This window comes from Saccostrea echinata, unplaced genomic scaffold, assembly GCF_033153115.1.
Source record: "Saccostrea echinata isolate AGI-Se365-2 ecotype Australia unplaced genomic scaffold, CSIRO_AGI_Sech_v1 ptg000029l, whole genome shotgun sequence".
Lineage (NCBI taxonomy): Eukaryota > Metazoa > Mollusca > Bivalvia > Ostreida > Ostreidae > Saccostrea > Saccostrea echinata.
In genome coordinates, this window is record NW_026889778.1 from 429,152 (window position 1) to 444,379 (window position 15,228).

Below are 15,228 nucleotides of genomic sequence, written 5' to 3' on the forward strand. Positions count from 1 at the left end.
TTATTTATAATAAAGTCAATCCCTGTTATCTCAAACTCGAAGCCAGAAGACTTCGAAATATCCGATGATTCAAGATATTGTGGTCAAAATATTAAGGATGTCAATTTCACTCCAACAAATACAAGTATTTGGATGTTTTCGTGGAACGAGTACTCATTAAAATATTTTTTTGTGTGTCAGTATGTCGGGTTTTCTTATTTATAGAATGGTACAATACTTATTCCATGCTACCATACTCAATATTTCATGTAAAAATAAATATTTGAACTTAATGTATTTGATTTCAAATTTATTTTTTTAACTGCATATATTATCGAAATAAGCTTTTCAAGACGTTCGTTTGTCCTCTTTAATTACGTTTATATGAAACAGGAAAAAAACTCCAGTAAATTACACACACATCACAGATGTATGCACATGACAGTCTAGAAAAACTCCCGAGAAGGAGTTACCGGAAGTAAGAAATTGAGACTAAAAAAGATGCCGAAAATAGAGTCTGCGTATGCGCACAAGCATTAAAAATGTCTATTTTTCGGTCAAAAACAAGGGTCTACAATAGCTGTCTGTGCAAATTGTTGGATTGATTGATTGATTGTATGTTGTTTAACGTCCCATTCGAGAATTTTTCACTCATATAGAGACGTCACCATATACCGGTGAAGGGCTTCAAATTTTGACCTTTACTCGGCACTCGGGGCCATTGAGCAGTGAGGGATCTTTATCGTGACAACGACTGCTGTGACACGGGGCCTCGGTTTTTAAGGTCTCATCCGAAGGACCCGCAACTTTCACTTCAAAGTGCCGAGCGCATGGTGAAGGAACAGTTGCTACCCATTTTTTATCGACTTAGGTCGGTCGCGGCCGAGATTCGAACTCACGACCTTCCGATCACGGAGCGAGCGCTCTACCGACTGAGCTACCTTAAACGGTTGCATATTGTTGGACTGTATTTTACAGCTGACTCAGAATTAAGGTTTTCTGTTCTATATATGATGAGCAAGCCTTACATATAGTTTGAGTTACATATGGGTTACCTGTTTATTGGTCATGAGAGGCTAAAACATACAATACACGCAATTACTGAAAGCAATCTGACGTTTTTATTCACTATGACAAAAAACAGCAAAATTTAGAGTTGAAGAAGATTTAATATCGCTAACCAACGGCACTTGATGGACAGTCGATAACGCCCCTCCGGCACGTGCAGGTCACGCCCCCACGTTGTATGTGATCCCCATCTCTGTATAACCTAACAAAGGAAACCATCACCTCATTAAAATAAGCACATTACAACACGATCCAAGTCGGAACGCAGATTGACTTACATTCCCCCCTCGGTGCAGGTGCCCGCTTGGAAAGGGTCACCTCCGGCGAATGGGTCCCCGCCTGTAATCGAGAAGGGGGTGGAGCTTACACTCCCCGGGGTCCCCGTGCACTCTGTCATGTTCTTGACGCGGAGATGGTAAGCGTTCACCCAACCAACCTATAAAGGGGGAAAATGAGAACTCAAGATAATTATACTCAGTGGCAAATCCTCCAAGTTAAATGACAAATATACATTGAAGAAATCCTATTTTTTAGATTGCTATAATAGGTATTACCTCATTTTGGACATTGAGAAGTTCGTACCAAGTGGCACCAAATATGTGTAGAAAGCCACCCTTTGTGACGAAACAATCATTATCGTGTAGAACTGCTAGGACTTTGTGTTCTTCTCCAGCTATTGAAATAAAAAAAATTGAAATGTCAATGTCTCTACTATTGTACAAATATATACATGCATGTTGTTTAAGCACCACAGTTGTAGAATGTAGATAGTGTTCGATAGACGTGATTTTAGCAAGAGTTATTTCCCGTTGGTTGCCATATTGGAGGTCAACAAGCCCAACTTATAACTTTTCTATCGTCATCTTTCCTTATTTAAGTAGCAATTATCACCTATATATATGGAGTTTATGTTCCCCAGTTGATTTAATATGGAAGAGTATGCTCTTCGTACGAACACTTTCTAAAACAAGGCAGGCTGTTGACAAATAAATATTAACAATCTCGTTTAAGTCCACATTTCGCATATTCTATGGTCGAAACAATGACATTGTTAGCAAATACAATCTATCATCAAGTCGAATGTTGACTGTCGTCTTTCATACAAATTGTTACAACATTATTTTCCCACTGAATTTTCTACGGATTTTCCCGTTTACTCAGTCATGACAAGGAGCACATTGCGAGTGTAATAGGTCCACAGGGGATGCTTACTCCTTCATTGCACCTGATTCTACCTCTGTTTTCAGAGTTACATATGCTGGCTTTGCTCATAATTTGTATCGAACTGTTAAATTGTTGGAATGAATTTTTGAGACTGATCACTGTTCCATATCTTCACATTTCATTCCTATTGATATAAAAACATCTCAAATTTAGTAACAAAGTTAAAGTCTGTTCAAACCTTGGCTTCTTGTTCAGATCTTAATAGAGAATTAAAATCTTATAAAAGAATATGAAAAATTATAAAAATTCGATTTCTCTAGACAAGCAAGACCAGGAAAACTATCCTGGTCTTGCTGGTCTAGAGAAATCGAATCTTCAGATGAGTGGTATGGTCCATGGGCTTTTATATAGCAGCCATAGAATTAGCTTTAATGAAAATTGATGGAAAATAAATTTTGGTTTAAAGAAGTGTACAAAGATTGACGCACTAAATTAGCCAACGATTAAAGAGAAAAAAATTGAAAGAATATAAAACATTATTCTATTTTGATTACAATTGTAACACTGTTTATTGAAAATAAAATTCGACATAAGGAATACTGCATCTTGATTTAGTCAACTTGCGTACCAAGTTTCATTGAAATCTGCCTGAAACTAAATGAGCAGAGGCGATGCACAGAATTATGAGCTTATTTAAGTCCCCTCTACCAAATTTTAATCAAACGGGTAACTGGACAAATACTGTGATCCAATCCGGACCAGGACGAGGGGGGGGGGGGGGGATTGATCAATGCTCATATAAGACGATGTGCCATTTTGGCGGTGGAATAAAAAATCTTATCCCTCATCCATTAAACTGGCATACAGAACCATAAAATTCGATGCGATCCTATTTGATAACCTTACCTTAACTTGGGTCATGTAAGAATTTTAATTTATCAGACTATTTTATTAGTTCTTTGAATTAAAAGTGGTCTCTATAAACTTTGAAGTGAACAGCATTTAACAATAGGCATTGGTTTATCGCATATACAACAAACCTTCCAATATATAAAGAAAAAACTGTACAATTTCCCTACAATTCGTATACTAATTACGAAATGTCATTATAAAGCTGTCAACAGTGGCCCATACAGAATCTAAAGATCTTCCCACTTACGACCGTCCCTGGCGTAAATATCGTTGTCCGCTACACACAGACAGAGCCCCCTCCGTAACGTGTCGTGAATCGTGGCGCCCCCTACACTCCCTACCAACAGAAGAAACAGCCCCAGTGTTGTCATGACATCTACAAAAGTACTAACATGACCTCTATAAAGTACTGACGTGACCTCTAGTAGATAAAGACGTAGTCCAGCAGACACGGGACTTTCTCTTATCTTTCTGCAGTGTTCCATGTCGTAGGAATTGTTACACAGAAAGTACATTGACATGGAGTGCAGGTTTATATCGAGTCAACTGTGAAAAAGTGATTACAATTTCCGGAAGTACTATAGTACCAGCCTGTCCCTATTCGTCAAATCATATCAACCTTGCAGCTTTAGAGAATTACTTTGTTGCATTGATTATATATCAGCTGCACAGCTTTTGAGTATTACTATATAGTATAGATCATATCAGCTACGCAGCTTTTAAGCATTACTATGTTGAATATATCATATCAGCTGCGCAGCTTTGGAGCATGATTATGTTGAATAGATATTATCAGCTGCTAAACTTTGGAGCACTACTTTTTTGTATTAATAATATAGCAGCTGGGCAGCTTTGGAGCATTTCTTTGTTGTATAAATAATATCAGATGCGCAGCTTTGAAGCATGACTTTGTTGTATAATTATATCAGCTGCTAAGCTTTGGAGCATTACTATGTAGAATAGATCATATAAGCTGCCCAACTTTGAAGCATATCTTCTTTGTATAAATATTATTAGCTGCGCAGCTTTGGAGCATTACTGCTCATATCAGCTGCCCACCTTTGGAGCATGACTATGTTATATAAATCATATTAGCTGCGCATTATTATTTTGTGTAAATATCAGTTGTCCAGTTTTGAAGCTTAACTTTGATGTATATTATGACTTTACCAGCTGCTAAGCTTTGAAGCACTCATTTTTTGTATAGATAATATCACCTGTGCAGCTTTGGAGCATAACTGTTATATAAATCATATTAGCTGCACAGCTTTGGGGCACTACTTTGTTGTATAGATTTTACCAGCTGTGTAGCTTTGGAGCATATGTTGTATAAATCACATGAGCTGCACAGCTTTGGAGCACTACTTTGTTGTATATAGATTTTATCAGCTGTGCAGCTTAAATTTTAAGCTTTACCGAGTTGTATTGTATTAGCTGTCCAGCTTTGGAGCATTATCGTGTTGTATAGTACATGTATATAACAGCTGCTAAGCTTTGAAGCACTTTTTTTCCTGTATAGATTATATCAAAAACCCATCTTTGAAACATTACTTTGTATCTATCATATAAGCATCGCAGCTTTGGAGCATTACTTTGTTGTAATTAGATTAATATTCATCGTCTTGTTCTATCTTAATTTGGATCAAGAAGTTTTTTAACTCCATGTTTTCTCGTTCACTGATCACCGTCACGGAAGCTCAGTCGGTAGAGCGCTTGCTCCGTGATCAGAGGGTCATGAGTTCGAATCTCGGCCGCGACTGACCTAAGTCGATAAATAATAGGTAGTAACTGTTCCTTTGCCAAGTGCTCGGCACTTTGAAATGAAAGTTGCGGGTCCTTTGTCACGGCAGGCGTTGGAACGATAAAGAACCCTCACTGCTCAATGGCCCCGAGGGCCGAGTAAAGGTCAAAATTTGCAGCCCTTCACCGGCATATGGTGACGTCTCTGAGTGAAAAATTCTCGAATGGGACATAAAACAACAATCAATCAGTCAATCTAATTCACTGATCAAAATTCAACATCAATATCAGGAAATGGTTAGTCCTTACAATCATCATTGAAAATTGTATAAATACTTAGAATGAATGGACCTTTCACCTGTACTCAACTATTGCTCCATGACATACTCATGAATTTTATAAAATCAGAAAATAGATTCGAATGATTTTTTATATGGTTTACCAGTATATAATTATGCTGAAATACTGATTAAATTTCAAAGCGAGTCTGGTCATAGATACTGAATGGGTAAGAGGTAATGGTTATGGTATCCATTTTCTTCTTATATTTCATATAGATTATATAATAGAATTTATAATATATTCATTTTAGAATTAATCAATACAGTTTACGGGTTAATGTCTCTTGCCGTAATCATCATAAAGTATTAACAATAGCAGAAACATGTCATAACATTTAGTTTAATGAGAATAGTATGACAAAAATATTTAATGCTGCTTTAAACAATGGTAATAGACAAAAAAAGAATTTGTTTAAAAAATGTTCCTTTGCATTCAAGTAAAGGTTCATCAGCAACAGAATATTAAGTAGAAAAAAAGAAATGAAAAAAATAAACATGTAAAAAAAAAAAAAAGATGTAACCACCAAAGAATTAAATATAAAATATTCTTGGTTTATAAATAAATTAGAGATAACATAAACAAATAAAAAGAAATAGACCATAGTCTTTTGTGTATAAGTTCTTTTGTAGCACTTTTGGGTTAAAATGATTGTTTTTAACAATGAGTAGCATGTAACAGGGGAACATTATACATAAAACCTCTACTTCAACAAAAGGTTTGTTATAATGATACAGAAAAAAGTGGTGTTTATGTTAATTTGTTCACAATGAACTCAATTTAGCCACAATAATTCTGTAAACAAAATTCAGAAAATTCTGAAAAAGATTCCGTAACAAAATGTAAACAAACAACATTCATTATAGCTTAAACAGGTTTTGTAAGAAAATAAAAATTGTAGTACTACGACATTTATTTAAAAAGAGACAGGAAGATTAGTTGCTGTGGTTTCATAAATACAGTCAAACCTTGTGTTTTTGTTAGCATATATATATATATATGTACAGTCAAACCTCATCATCTCACACCCGAACTGAACAATAAACAAGAGGCCCAAGGGCCTTAACGGTCACCATAGTACAATACAACAATTTAGAGGATCCATAGAGTATTAAAATGAAATGAAAGGTGAAGCTTTGTTGCCCAAAAGCAAGAAAAATAGGGTGATCAGGATCAACAAAATAAATAGTCTACTATTCATTAACAGTTCATAAATTAGGTTCTAATCTGTTCCCCATTTATCACTATCACCATACAGCATATTAACAAAATATCAGTGCTTTTGTACTATTTTAATTCCTTGTTGTAATCTCTTACATTGGCCTCTCTTGGTCTTTGATGAACATTTAAGTTATTTTTGTCTCATTTTTATTTATCTATTACTTACAAGTCCACATGATCATTAAAACTAAGAAAATACTTTTTGTATTATACAATAAAAATTCTTGCATAATTCTCTTATTCTATTAATTTTTCAAGTACATTATTTACAGTGATTAATTATCAAAAGTAAATGGCAAAGGGGAATAACTCCTCTCAGTAGAATGCAAATTAATTGAGCCCTGGCTAGGACCAGAACACTTGACCAAATGGTCCAGATGTTCAAAAATCTGGTAAAAATACCCTTCCTTATTACAACTTTTACGCTTTTTGCCTCTGATATGCCCAAGTGCAGAGAAGATTTTTAAAGAAATAATGCATTTTCACTACAGATTCACTATATTATCAATAGAGCCCCTCCCCCCCCCCTTTTCACCACCGAGAAACACCAGAGCCTCTCACCCTGGGACCAGAAGTTTCAAGTTTGCTCATCATAAGTAATCGCTTTGTTTAACTGCTAAACATTAAGGAGCAGACAGGATTATTTAATAGAATTAATGCATTTTCACTACATTATCAACAGCCCCACCCTTATACCAGCACATCTGACCCAGGGGTCATGCAATTCATTACTCTGGAAGAAGCACTCCTGCTCATCATAACTATATACTTAGCCTCTTTGCTTTTTAACCAGAAGCAGAAAAGAATATTTTCAAAGAAATTTTGATTTTTCACTATATAATCAAAAGAGCCCCCCCCCCCCACCTTTTGATCAGAACCCTTGACCCTGGGGCCATGAAATTCAAAATTTTAGAAGAGGCATCCTTGCGTATCATAACAATGTACTTAGTTTGTTTAAATAGTACCCAGGGGCAGAGAAGAAGATTTTCAAAGAAATAATTCACCTTCACTGTAGGAGCTATATAGCCCCACCCTAGCACCAGAACCCCTGTCCCTGGGGTCATGAATTTCACAATTTTGGAAGAGGTGTCCTTGCTTATCATAACAATGTACTTAGTTTGTTTAAATAATACCCAGAAGCAGAGAAGAAGATTTTTAAAGCATTAATGCATTTTCACTATATAATAAATAGAGCCCCACCCTAACATCAGAACCCCTGACCCAGGGGCCATGAAATTCACAATTTTGGTCACTCTTGCTTATCATAACTATGTATTTAATTTGTTTAAATAATACCCAGGAGTAGAGAAAAAGATTTTCAAAGAAATAATGCACTTTCACTATATGATCTATATAGCCCCCCCCCCCCCCCCAGCACCAGAACCCCTTACCCTGGGGCTATGAATTTCACAATTTTGGTAGAGTCACTCTTGCTTATCATAACTATGTATTTCATTTGTTTCAATAATACCAAAGAGTAGAGAAGAAGATTTCTAAAGAAATAATGCACTTTCACTATATGATCTATACCCCCCCCCCCCCAGCACCAGAACCCCTGACCCTGGGGCCATGAATTTCACAATTTTGGTAGAGTCACCCTTGTTAATCATAACTCTGTATCTAATTTGTTTAAATAATACCCAGGAGTAGAGAAGAAGATTTTCAAAGAATTAATGCACTTTCACTAATATGATCTATATAGCCCCACCCTAGCACCAGAACCCCTGACCCTGGGGCTATGAATTTCACAATTTTGGTAGAGTCACCCTTGCTTATCATAACTATGTATTCAATTTGTTTCAATAATACCCAGGAGTAGAGAAGAAGATTTTCAAAGAAATAGTGCACTTTCACTATATGATCTATATAGCCCCGTCCTAGCACCAGAACCCCTGACCCTGGGGCCATGAATTTCACAATTTTGGTAGAGGGCTCAATGCTTATTACAATCATGTCAACAGTTTGACTGCTTGATGTCCAGGAGTAAAGAAGAAGATTTTTAAAGATTGCATTAATTTTGATGGTTTTAGCCCCACCCCTCAGGCCCCAGGGTGGCAGGGACCATGAAATTCACAAATTTTGTTCCCCTTCACACATAGATGCCATATCCAAAAATTGGCTGAAATTGGTTCAGCGGTTTCAGAGTAGAAGCTGAAAATGTTCAAATGTTAACACACGACGCACGATGGACGACAACGGACGAAAACAGATAGCAATAGGTCACCTGAGTGACTCAGGTGACCTAAAAACTTTGAAATATCGGGATTCAAGATATTGAGAGTAAAATATATAAAGAATAAGCAGTTGGGACTTCCAACTCGCTTCAGCATATCCTTGGTATTCAAGATACATGTATTAACATCTGAGATACCAAAGTTTAACTTCACATATATTAAATATAAATTGTTGATAAAATCTGTTAAACAAGAACCTGTCTCACAAAAACGTGAGCTTCATGATCACATGATACATCTGTCAGGAGAACAGTCGTCATAATTGAATTAATTAAGTTCTATGATACACCGGTTAAACTGATGATTCTACATGATCTACTTATATATGTATAGATGAAGAATTCCAAAATGAGGCCACAACAAACCCTTTTTTTGGGGTTGTGACACACAAGGTCTGTCAATAGATGGGTTAATTCTAATAAACATAAGTTTTAATTTTCTAATTAAAATGAAAGATAAATATCAATATAAAATATGATGAAGTCATTTTTTAGCATTAGATATTCTGATGCAATAATCTAATCTTTAAAGTTAACATACAATGTGTGGAACAAACCAAAACAGCAACCAGTTACAGGATTTGTAAACAGTTTCCTTATACTAGTAACTGATATTTCCTCTTAAGTGGGTTCTTTATAAAAGGCTTCTACTGTATCGTACATCTATAAATAGTGCAAACATCTAATAACTTTAAAACCTTTCTTTTAAAAAGTCATAGGATTAATAAAACAAAACAACAAGTACATGAGCATATAAATAACAATAAAATGCAGCACTTAAGTATGACTTTCTCACAAAATAACAAGCTTTTTTCTCTCTACAAGACCCCAAAATAAAGAGACACAAATCATACCCTAGAGTTTCAGTTGTCTGATTCTGAGTATTTAGTTAAAATGTATCAAAATGATCTTCCAGTAAAATTAAACAACAATAAGCCTCCACATAATATCATCAAAGACATTTTAAAAAAAAAGGCTTCAGAGCACATCTAGGTCATAATGCTTACAGTTTGATCAATATATATAAAAGTTTTCATAAATACAAACTCAACAAATCTCAGATCTTCCATTGAATTCACTTAGCAGTTTAACTTTTAATTTTTACAATAACAACAAAATTTTTTTAAAAAATTTTTATCACTCTAATTTAAATCAGTTTTATCAACAGTTTTATTTAGGTCCGACTTGTTAAAATTCTAATGACCGACTACAGACTGGCTGCGAGTTTCCAGTGTTTGACGTCACATCTTGTGAGCCGGTTTCTCCCATTTGTATGTTCCAGTATAAATAAAATTGAAGCGTGAACACAACTCGTCACTTTCTCTCGGGCCGCGGCTGGAAGACAAAAACACACATTAGTTCTGAACCTGTAATCAAGAGATATCAACAATCATGGTTTATGATAGATTTAATAGTAGAAATGCTGTGTAAAGACCAGATATATTACTATTGTAAAATGAACGAAATATTTTGCATTTTTCTTTTCTTTTGCAGAAAGAAGAGTCAATTATTTTTCACATCCTCTCATCTACAATTTATGTGTTCTAAAGTTGCAAGCAAATAAGCTTCTTTTAATTTTTTCCCCATTATATACAGTGATATTAAAGATTTTAGAATTTTACAGTGATACAAAGAAAATATTAAGAACTTGTATTTACATAAAACCAAGGAGGAATATTTGATAGAAATGAAAGTTATAATACATTTATGTACTGAAACAAACCTGTATATGTAACATCAGGAAGAGATCGATTCAATAAGCACAGGCATAATACAAGAATTTTAATGGATAAACAAATTTTAAAAGTGTGCCGTGTAGTTTGAATGAAATATGAAGATATATGTACAGAACATATACTGTATGCAGGGAAATTTTCGCCTCCATTTTTAATTATTTTCTCTCCTTTCGCCCTAGACATAAGTGGGCGAATTTAATACGGGAGGAATTCAAAGAAAACAGTATAATTTCTTAAACAGAACCATGACAGAGCGAATTTAAAATGGGCCAAAATTGTTAGCATGTGTGAAAGGGCAAAAATAACACTGGCAATTCAATAAAATTTAATTGGCTTGTTTTTGTATCACATGCTAAATTACAATTTTCTGATATTGACTTTGGAGTTCCTAAATATGTTAATCATATGTAAAACCTGTGCAACTTTTGTTGAATTTTTTTTTCTGTTTTGCTTATCTGTTTTAATGATGCAAAATGGTAGTCCTAATCATGGACTTAATATTTGAAGCTGCATGTACATACAACAACAAAAACGATTTATATAAACACTGTCATATATATATATTATATGTTATTGTAACATTTCCGAAAATTTTTAAACCGATACTTCTTTGTAATTTTGCCTGATTTTCTCTGTGATTTTGGTTATTTCTGTAATTTGATTACTTTCTAGTTCTCTTTTTTGGTACATTTATTACTTTTTGCTTTGTTTATTCAATATCAGAATTTATGTATTCACCTTGACCTTGAGGTAGGGAGGGGTCTAAAATAGGCTGACCTAGCTGCCCAATCCCATTCACTTCTACGAGTAAAAAAATATACCGGTACATTGACCTCTAATCAGCATTGACCTTAAGACTTTATATTTCTTTACTGTAATCAGTAATTTCAATTTACTTAAAAAATTGTCACCTAAGACAACTGCCTTGAAATAACAATTCCCAGGTAACTTAACAAGAGGCCCAAGAGGCTTTTAAGTGGTTGTAATTCTTTAGATTTCCATAATGGAACTCTTCAAATAAGAGGCGTGTTTGGTCGTCTGACTGGGACAACATGACATAGCGAATATGAAACATGCCAATCATGATCCAATTTAGAATGTTAAATGTATCTGTCATTTCCATCAAAAAGTAGAATATGTGAGAAATTGAAAGTTCTGAATTCATCATCCATCGATAAAAATTATGATTGTTTTTTGAAATGGACAGTCAACACTTCTCAACAACTTCCTGTAATGTATATATTAAATTGATATTATTGTCATTTTTACTTCTGCTGCATGTAAAGTCCACAACAATACAGTGTTTCATTTGCATGTGTTTGGCGTTTTTTCATTGATGTTTACATGTTGTTACGATTGTCCCAGAAATCCTGCAAGATTTGTACAATTTCTGACTTTTTCACAAGACAGCACACTAAGAACTATAACTCTTCTGTGGTGGAAATAGAAAGTATTGGTCCAGTGGTTCTTTAAAAAATGAAAATGTAAAAACGTGACACACAACCATACAAAGACGGAAAAGAAAAATAGATAACAAGAGGTCACAAGTGACCTAAAAATGTTCAAAATGAATATACGTTAACTGCCTAATAAAAAAAAATCAATCAATCTAAAGTATTTACTAGTAGAAGAGAAAAAATGGTTTAATTTCAATTATCTGACTTCCTAAACATTGTATAAAATTAATGTATACATATATATGACAATTATAAATAATTAAATAAGAATTCTCTCTAGATACGTATAATGACACAGCTGAAACAATGCATTAATAAAACACAGTCAAACAATCCTTGTGTTCTTTTTTGTTCAAAGTTTTTTTTTTTTTGAAACTTCCATTGACCAGACACTGTCTCTTGTACATATAAATATGACTACATGAAAGTTATTAAGTGATTAGCATGATTAGTAAGAAATTGAGTGTTAATCACATCCTTGAATGGGTGGAGGTTAACAGAACAGCCAGAGATCATCTATCAGCAGTGGGGGTGAAAGGCAACAGCTACATCAGGGAGATACGACAGTCTGAATCACAGAAACGTTTATAACGAGGCTTTTTTATCAGTCCACTTGTAAGTTCCATAGTATTTGAAATCAAACTTATCGCAGAGCTGATCCGACTCTTTTGGCCCTCGGCTGAAAACAGGAAGAGGGAACGTCAAACAAACAAGCAGGGAGGATTCTGTTAGGGGTCTCTGTATTGTGGGTCTTTATTGTGGGTATTCCATTGATAAATTTTGAGAAGACATTAAGTAACCTATAAGACTTCCAAATAAGCCTTAAACAGCCGCTACATAAATCTAATTTGAAAACTCAATTCTGATACTGAACAGATGAAATAAAACCATTTGTAACATTTCTCCAATATTTGCCTTAATTATTATTGAGAATGATTATGTTGTGTTTGTTTGTTTTTTAATAACAATATATTTACAGGTAATATTCCAATAGACATAACATTGGAGATTTTCTTAGTTTGATAGAAGTATACTAAATCAGAGTTTCTCTTTACTAGATAGATGAAAAAATAAAGGACTGTGTTGAAAAGGGCAATGTCCTCAATCAAACTTTTTATCATGCACTGGTCCAGGTATTAAATGTTGTCATTTAAACTCCATTATTGTTTTCTTATGTCTAAGTTGTGTCAGGGAACTCAGCTTGAGCATTTCCAGAATAAACTAAATCACTGACCAATCAGCAAGGGCCCCACAGAGGAATAAAAATCTAAGGGTGCAGCAACTGTATTTATAAAATGTGGACATGCTTCCTAAATGACAAATGGGATTATCCAACTATCTGTTAGAAATTAATAGCATCTTTGTGTTTATATATTAGGGAGTAAACACATCATATAATATAATAATTCAATTAAATGCAAATCAAAATGCCAGCCTTTGGTGAATGCAAAGATCACCCAGGCTTGACATTAACTTCAAAACAAGCATCACTTGCAAACAGAGGTGTTAATAAATCTAAATGTGACAGATCAAGATTAGGTACTGGATTTTCTACAGCAGGCAAGATAATTACTCCCAGGGGATTAATTGTACTGCTTTTTTATCCTTTAATTGTTAGTTTACAACCTTTCATTCTAAGTTTTTAATAAGAACATTTTCAGCATTGATAGAATGAGGCTATTATTACTGTACCTATTAGTTTCCTTATATTTACACAAGGCAGCAAACCATTCACAGTAGCTCAGTCAGTAGAGCTCTTGCTCCGTGACTGGGAGGTTGTGAGTTCGAATCTCGGCTGCGACTGACCTAAGTTGATAAAAACTGGGTAGCAACTGTTCCTTCACCATGCGCTCAGCACTTTGAAGTGAAAGTTGCAGGTCCTTTGGATGAGACCTTAAAACCAAGGCACCGTGTTACGGCAGGCACTGGCACGATAAAGATCCCTCACAACTCAATGGCCCTGAGAGCTGAGTAAAGGTCAAAATTTGAAGCCCTTCACCGGTATATGGTGACGTCTTTAAATGAGTGAAAAATTCTCAAATGGGACATAAAACAACATACAATCAATCACAAGGCAGCAATAAAAAAACTGATATTTTTAACTTATCTTTTTTTAAAATCAATTCCCCATGAAAACTGTATTTCAATAAAATAGAAATTAACCAGAACAAAATATGAATATCATAAAAATGCACCCTTCTGTGAATGCAAACATCATCCATGATTGATCTTAACTTCAAAATTAACATCACTTGCAGACAGAGGTGTTAATTGATCTGGATGTGACAGTTAGAGATCAGGCTCTGAATATTCTAACAGCAGACAAGTTAATTAATCACAGGGAACTCAATGCAACTTTCATAGTTTACAAGATGAACATTTTCAGCAGTTATCTCTTTTTGCCCATTCATTCTTATATAAAGTTAAGGAATCTACCCTACCATCCCAGCTACAAATGGATAACATATAGAATCAAAATTAGTATCAAAATAAGTTTTACTGCCTATTAAACCAACATACCAAATTTGAACTTAATAGGACAACCATAAAAAAAAGTTATTAGAAAAATAAACAGAAAAATTGTGGAAGAAGAATGATAGACAGACGGAGTGATTACTATAGGGCACCCATAAATCCTTGTGGTACCCTAATCACGGATTGAATGTACATTATCACTACTCAAAATGATTCAAAAATTATCCCCATTCAAAATGATTCAGAGATTATCTCTACTCAATATGATTAAAAAAATATAAAATCATTCTTATTGCTACTCAAAATGATTTAAAAATTATCTCTACTGAAAATGATTCAGAAATTATCTCTACTGAAAATGATTCAGAAACTATATCTTGTAAAAAGAAAAAAGGTATGTCTGTGTGGTAATCAAAAACCAAAGATTAATAGAAATCTATATTCATGTCATTAACATACGAAAATATATAGTTGTATGTTATTTCCCTACATAGTGAATACCCCATTTAGTATACATAAAATTACAATTTTAAATATTTTGTGTCGAACTATATATGATGTCATTTACATGTACACATATTTCATTTGAATTAATTTGATGAAATATTTGTTATAAGTTTTCAATAAATAAAAATGTCTGCTTCAAAATGTAAACCTTGTTTCAACCAAAGTGCTGTAGAAGTACTTTTTTCTACGTGGTATTTATTTACGCTATGTAGGCAGTCACAAATTTTCTGCAGAAATTTGTCCCAGCTTACTTAAGGACATACGCAACGTACCTTACCTACTGATAATTTTTCAAGATATTCTTAATTTAAGATTATAGTGCCATCAGATGTTCGTAGACAAAAAATCAGCATGCATTACCAGGGGTTTTGAAAATATATGAATTGATGGAAATTCT

At 34.2% G+C, this 15,228-nt stretch overlaps 3 protein-coding genes across 4 annotated transcripts in view; 1 reads left to right on the forward strand and 2 right to left on the reverse strand.

Annotated features, from left to right (window-relative positions):
• Positions 1–15,228, forward strand: part of LOC133195432 (uncharacterized) — a 466,395-nt gene that overhangs the window by 219,645 nt on the left and 231,522 nt on the right. The window lies entirely within an intron of this gene.
• LOC133195438 (uncharacterized) lies at positions 1,147–3,500 on the reverse strand. Its single transcript, XM_061331281.1, has 4 exons — positions 3,371–3,500; positions 1,602–1,720; positions 1,326–1,483; positions 1,147–1,249 (listed from the first exon to the last, which is right to left on the reverse strand). Exons 1-4 carry the CDS (start codon positions 3,492–3,494, stop codon positions 1,156–1,158), a joined length of 495 nt encoding a protein of 164 aa, XP_061187265.1. The 5' UTR covers positions 3,495–3,500; the 3' UTR covers positions 1,147–1,155.
• The window catches only part of LOC133195433 (glucose-6-phosphate 1-dehydrogenase-like), a 31,647-nt gene continuing 26,291 nt past the window's right edge, over positions 9,873–15,228 (reverse strand). The window contains exon 12 of one of the 2 annotated variants that reach the window (XM_061331274.1): positions 9,873–9,991. In XM_061331274.1, coding sequence (XP_061187258.1) covers positions 9,898–9,991 — 94 coding nt within the window. In that variant the 3' untranslated portion in view covers positions 9,873–9,897. Of the gene's footprint in view, positions 9,992–12,009; positions 12,529–15,228 lie in introns of those variants that run through there. The other variant, XM_061331275.1, reaches the window with a different exon arrangement.

Bases quoted from the DNA above. Each gene is read 5' to 3' on its own strand.
- LOC133195438 (XM_061331281.1), bottom strand. From the start codon at position 3,494: ATGACAACACTGGGGCTGTTTCTTCTGTTGGTAGGGAGTGTAGGGGGC. The intron at 1,721-3,370 runs GTAAGTGGGAAG...TTATTTCAATAG, and splicing joins TATTTACGCCAGGGACGGTC to CTGGAGAAGAACACAAAGTC. The intron at 1,484-1,601 runs GTAATACCTATT...CCCCCTTTATAG, and splicing joins TTCTCAATGTCCAAAATGAG to GTTGGTTGGGTGAACGCTTA.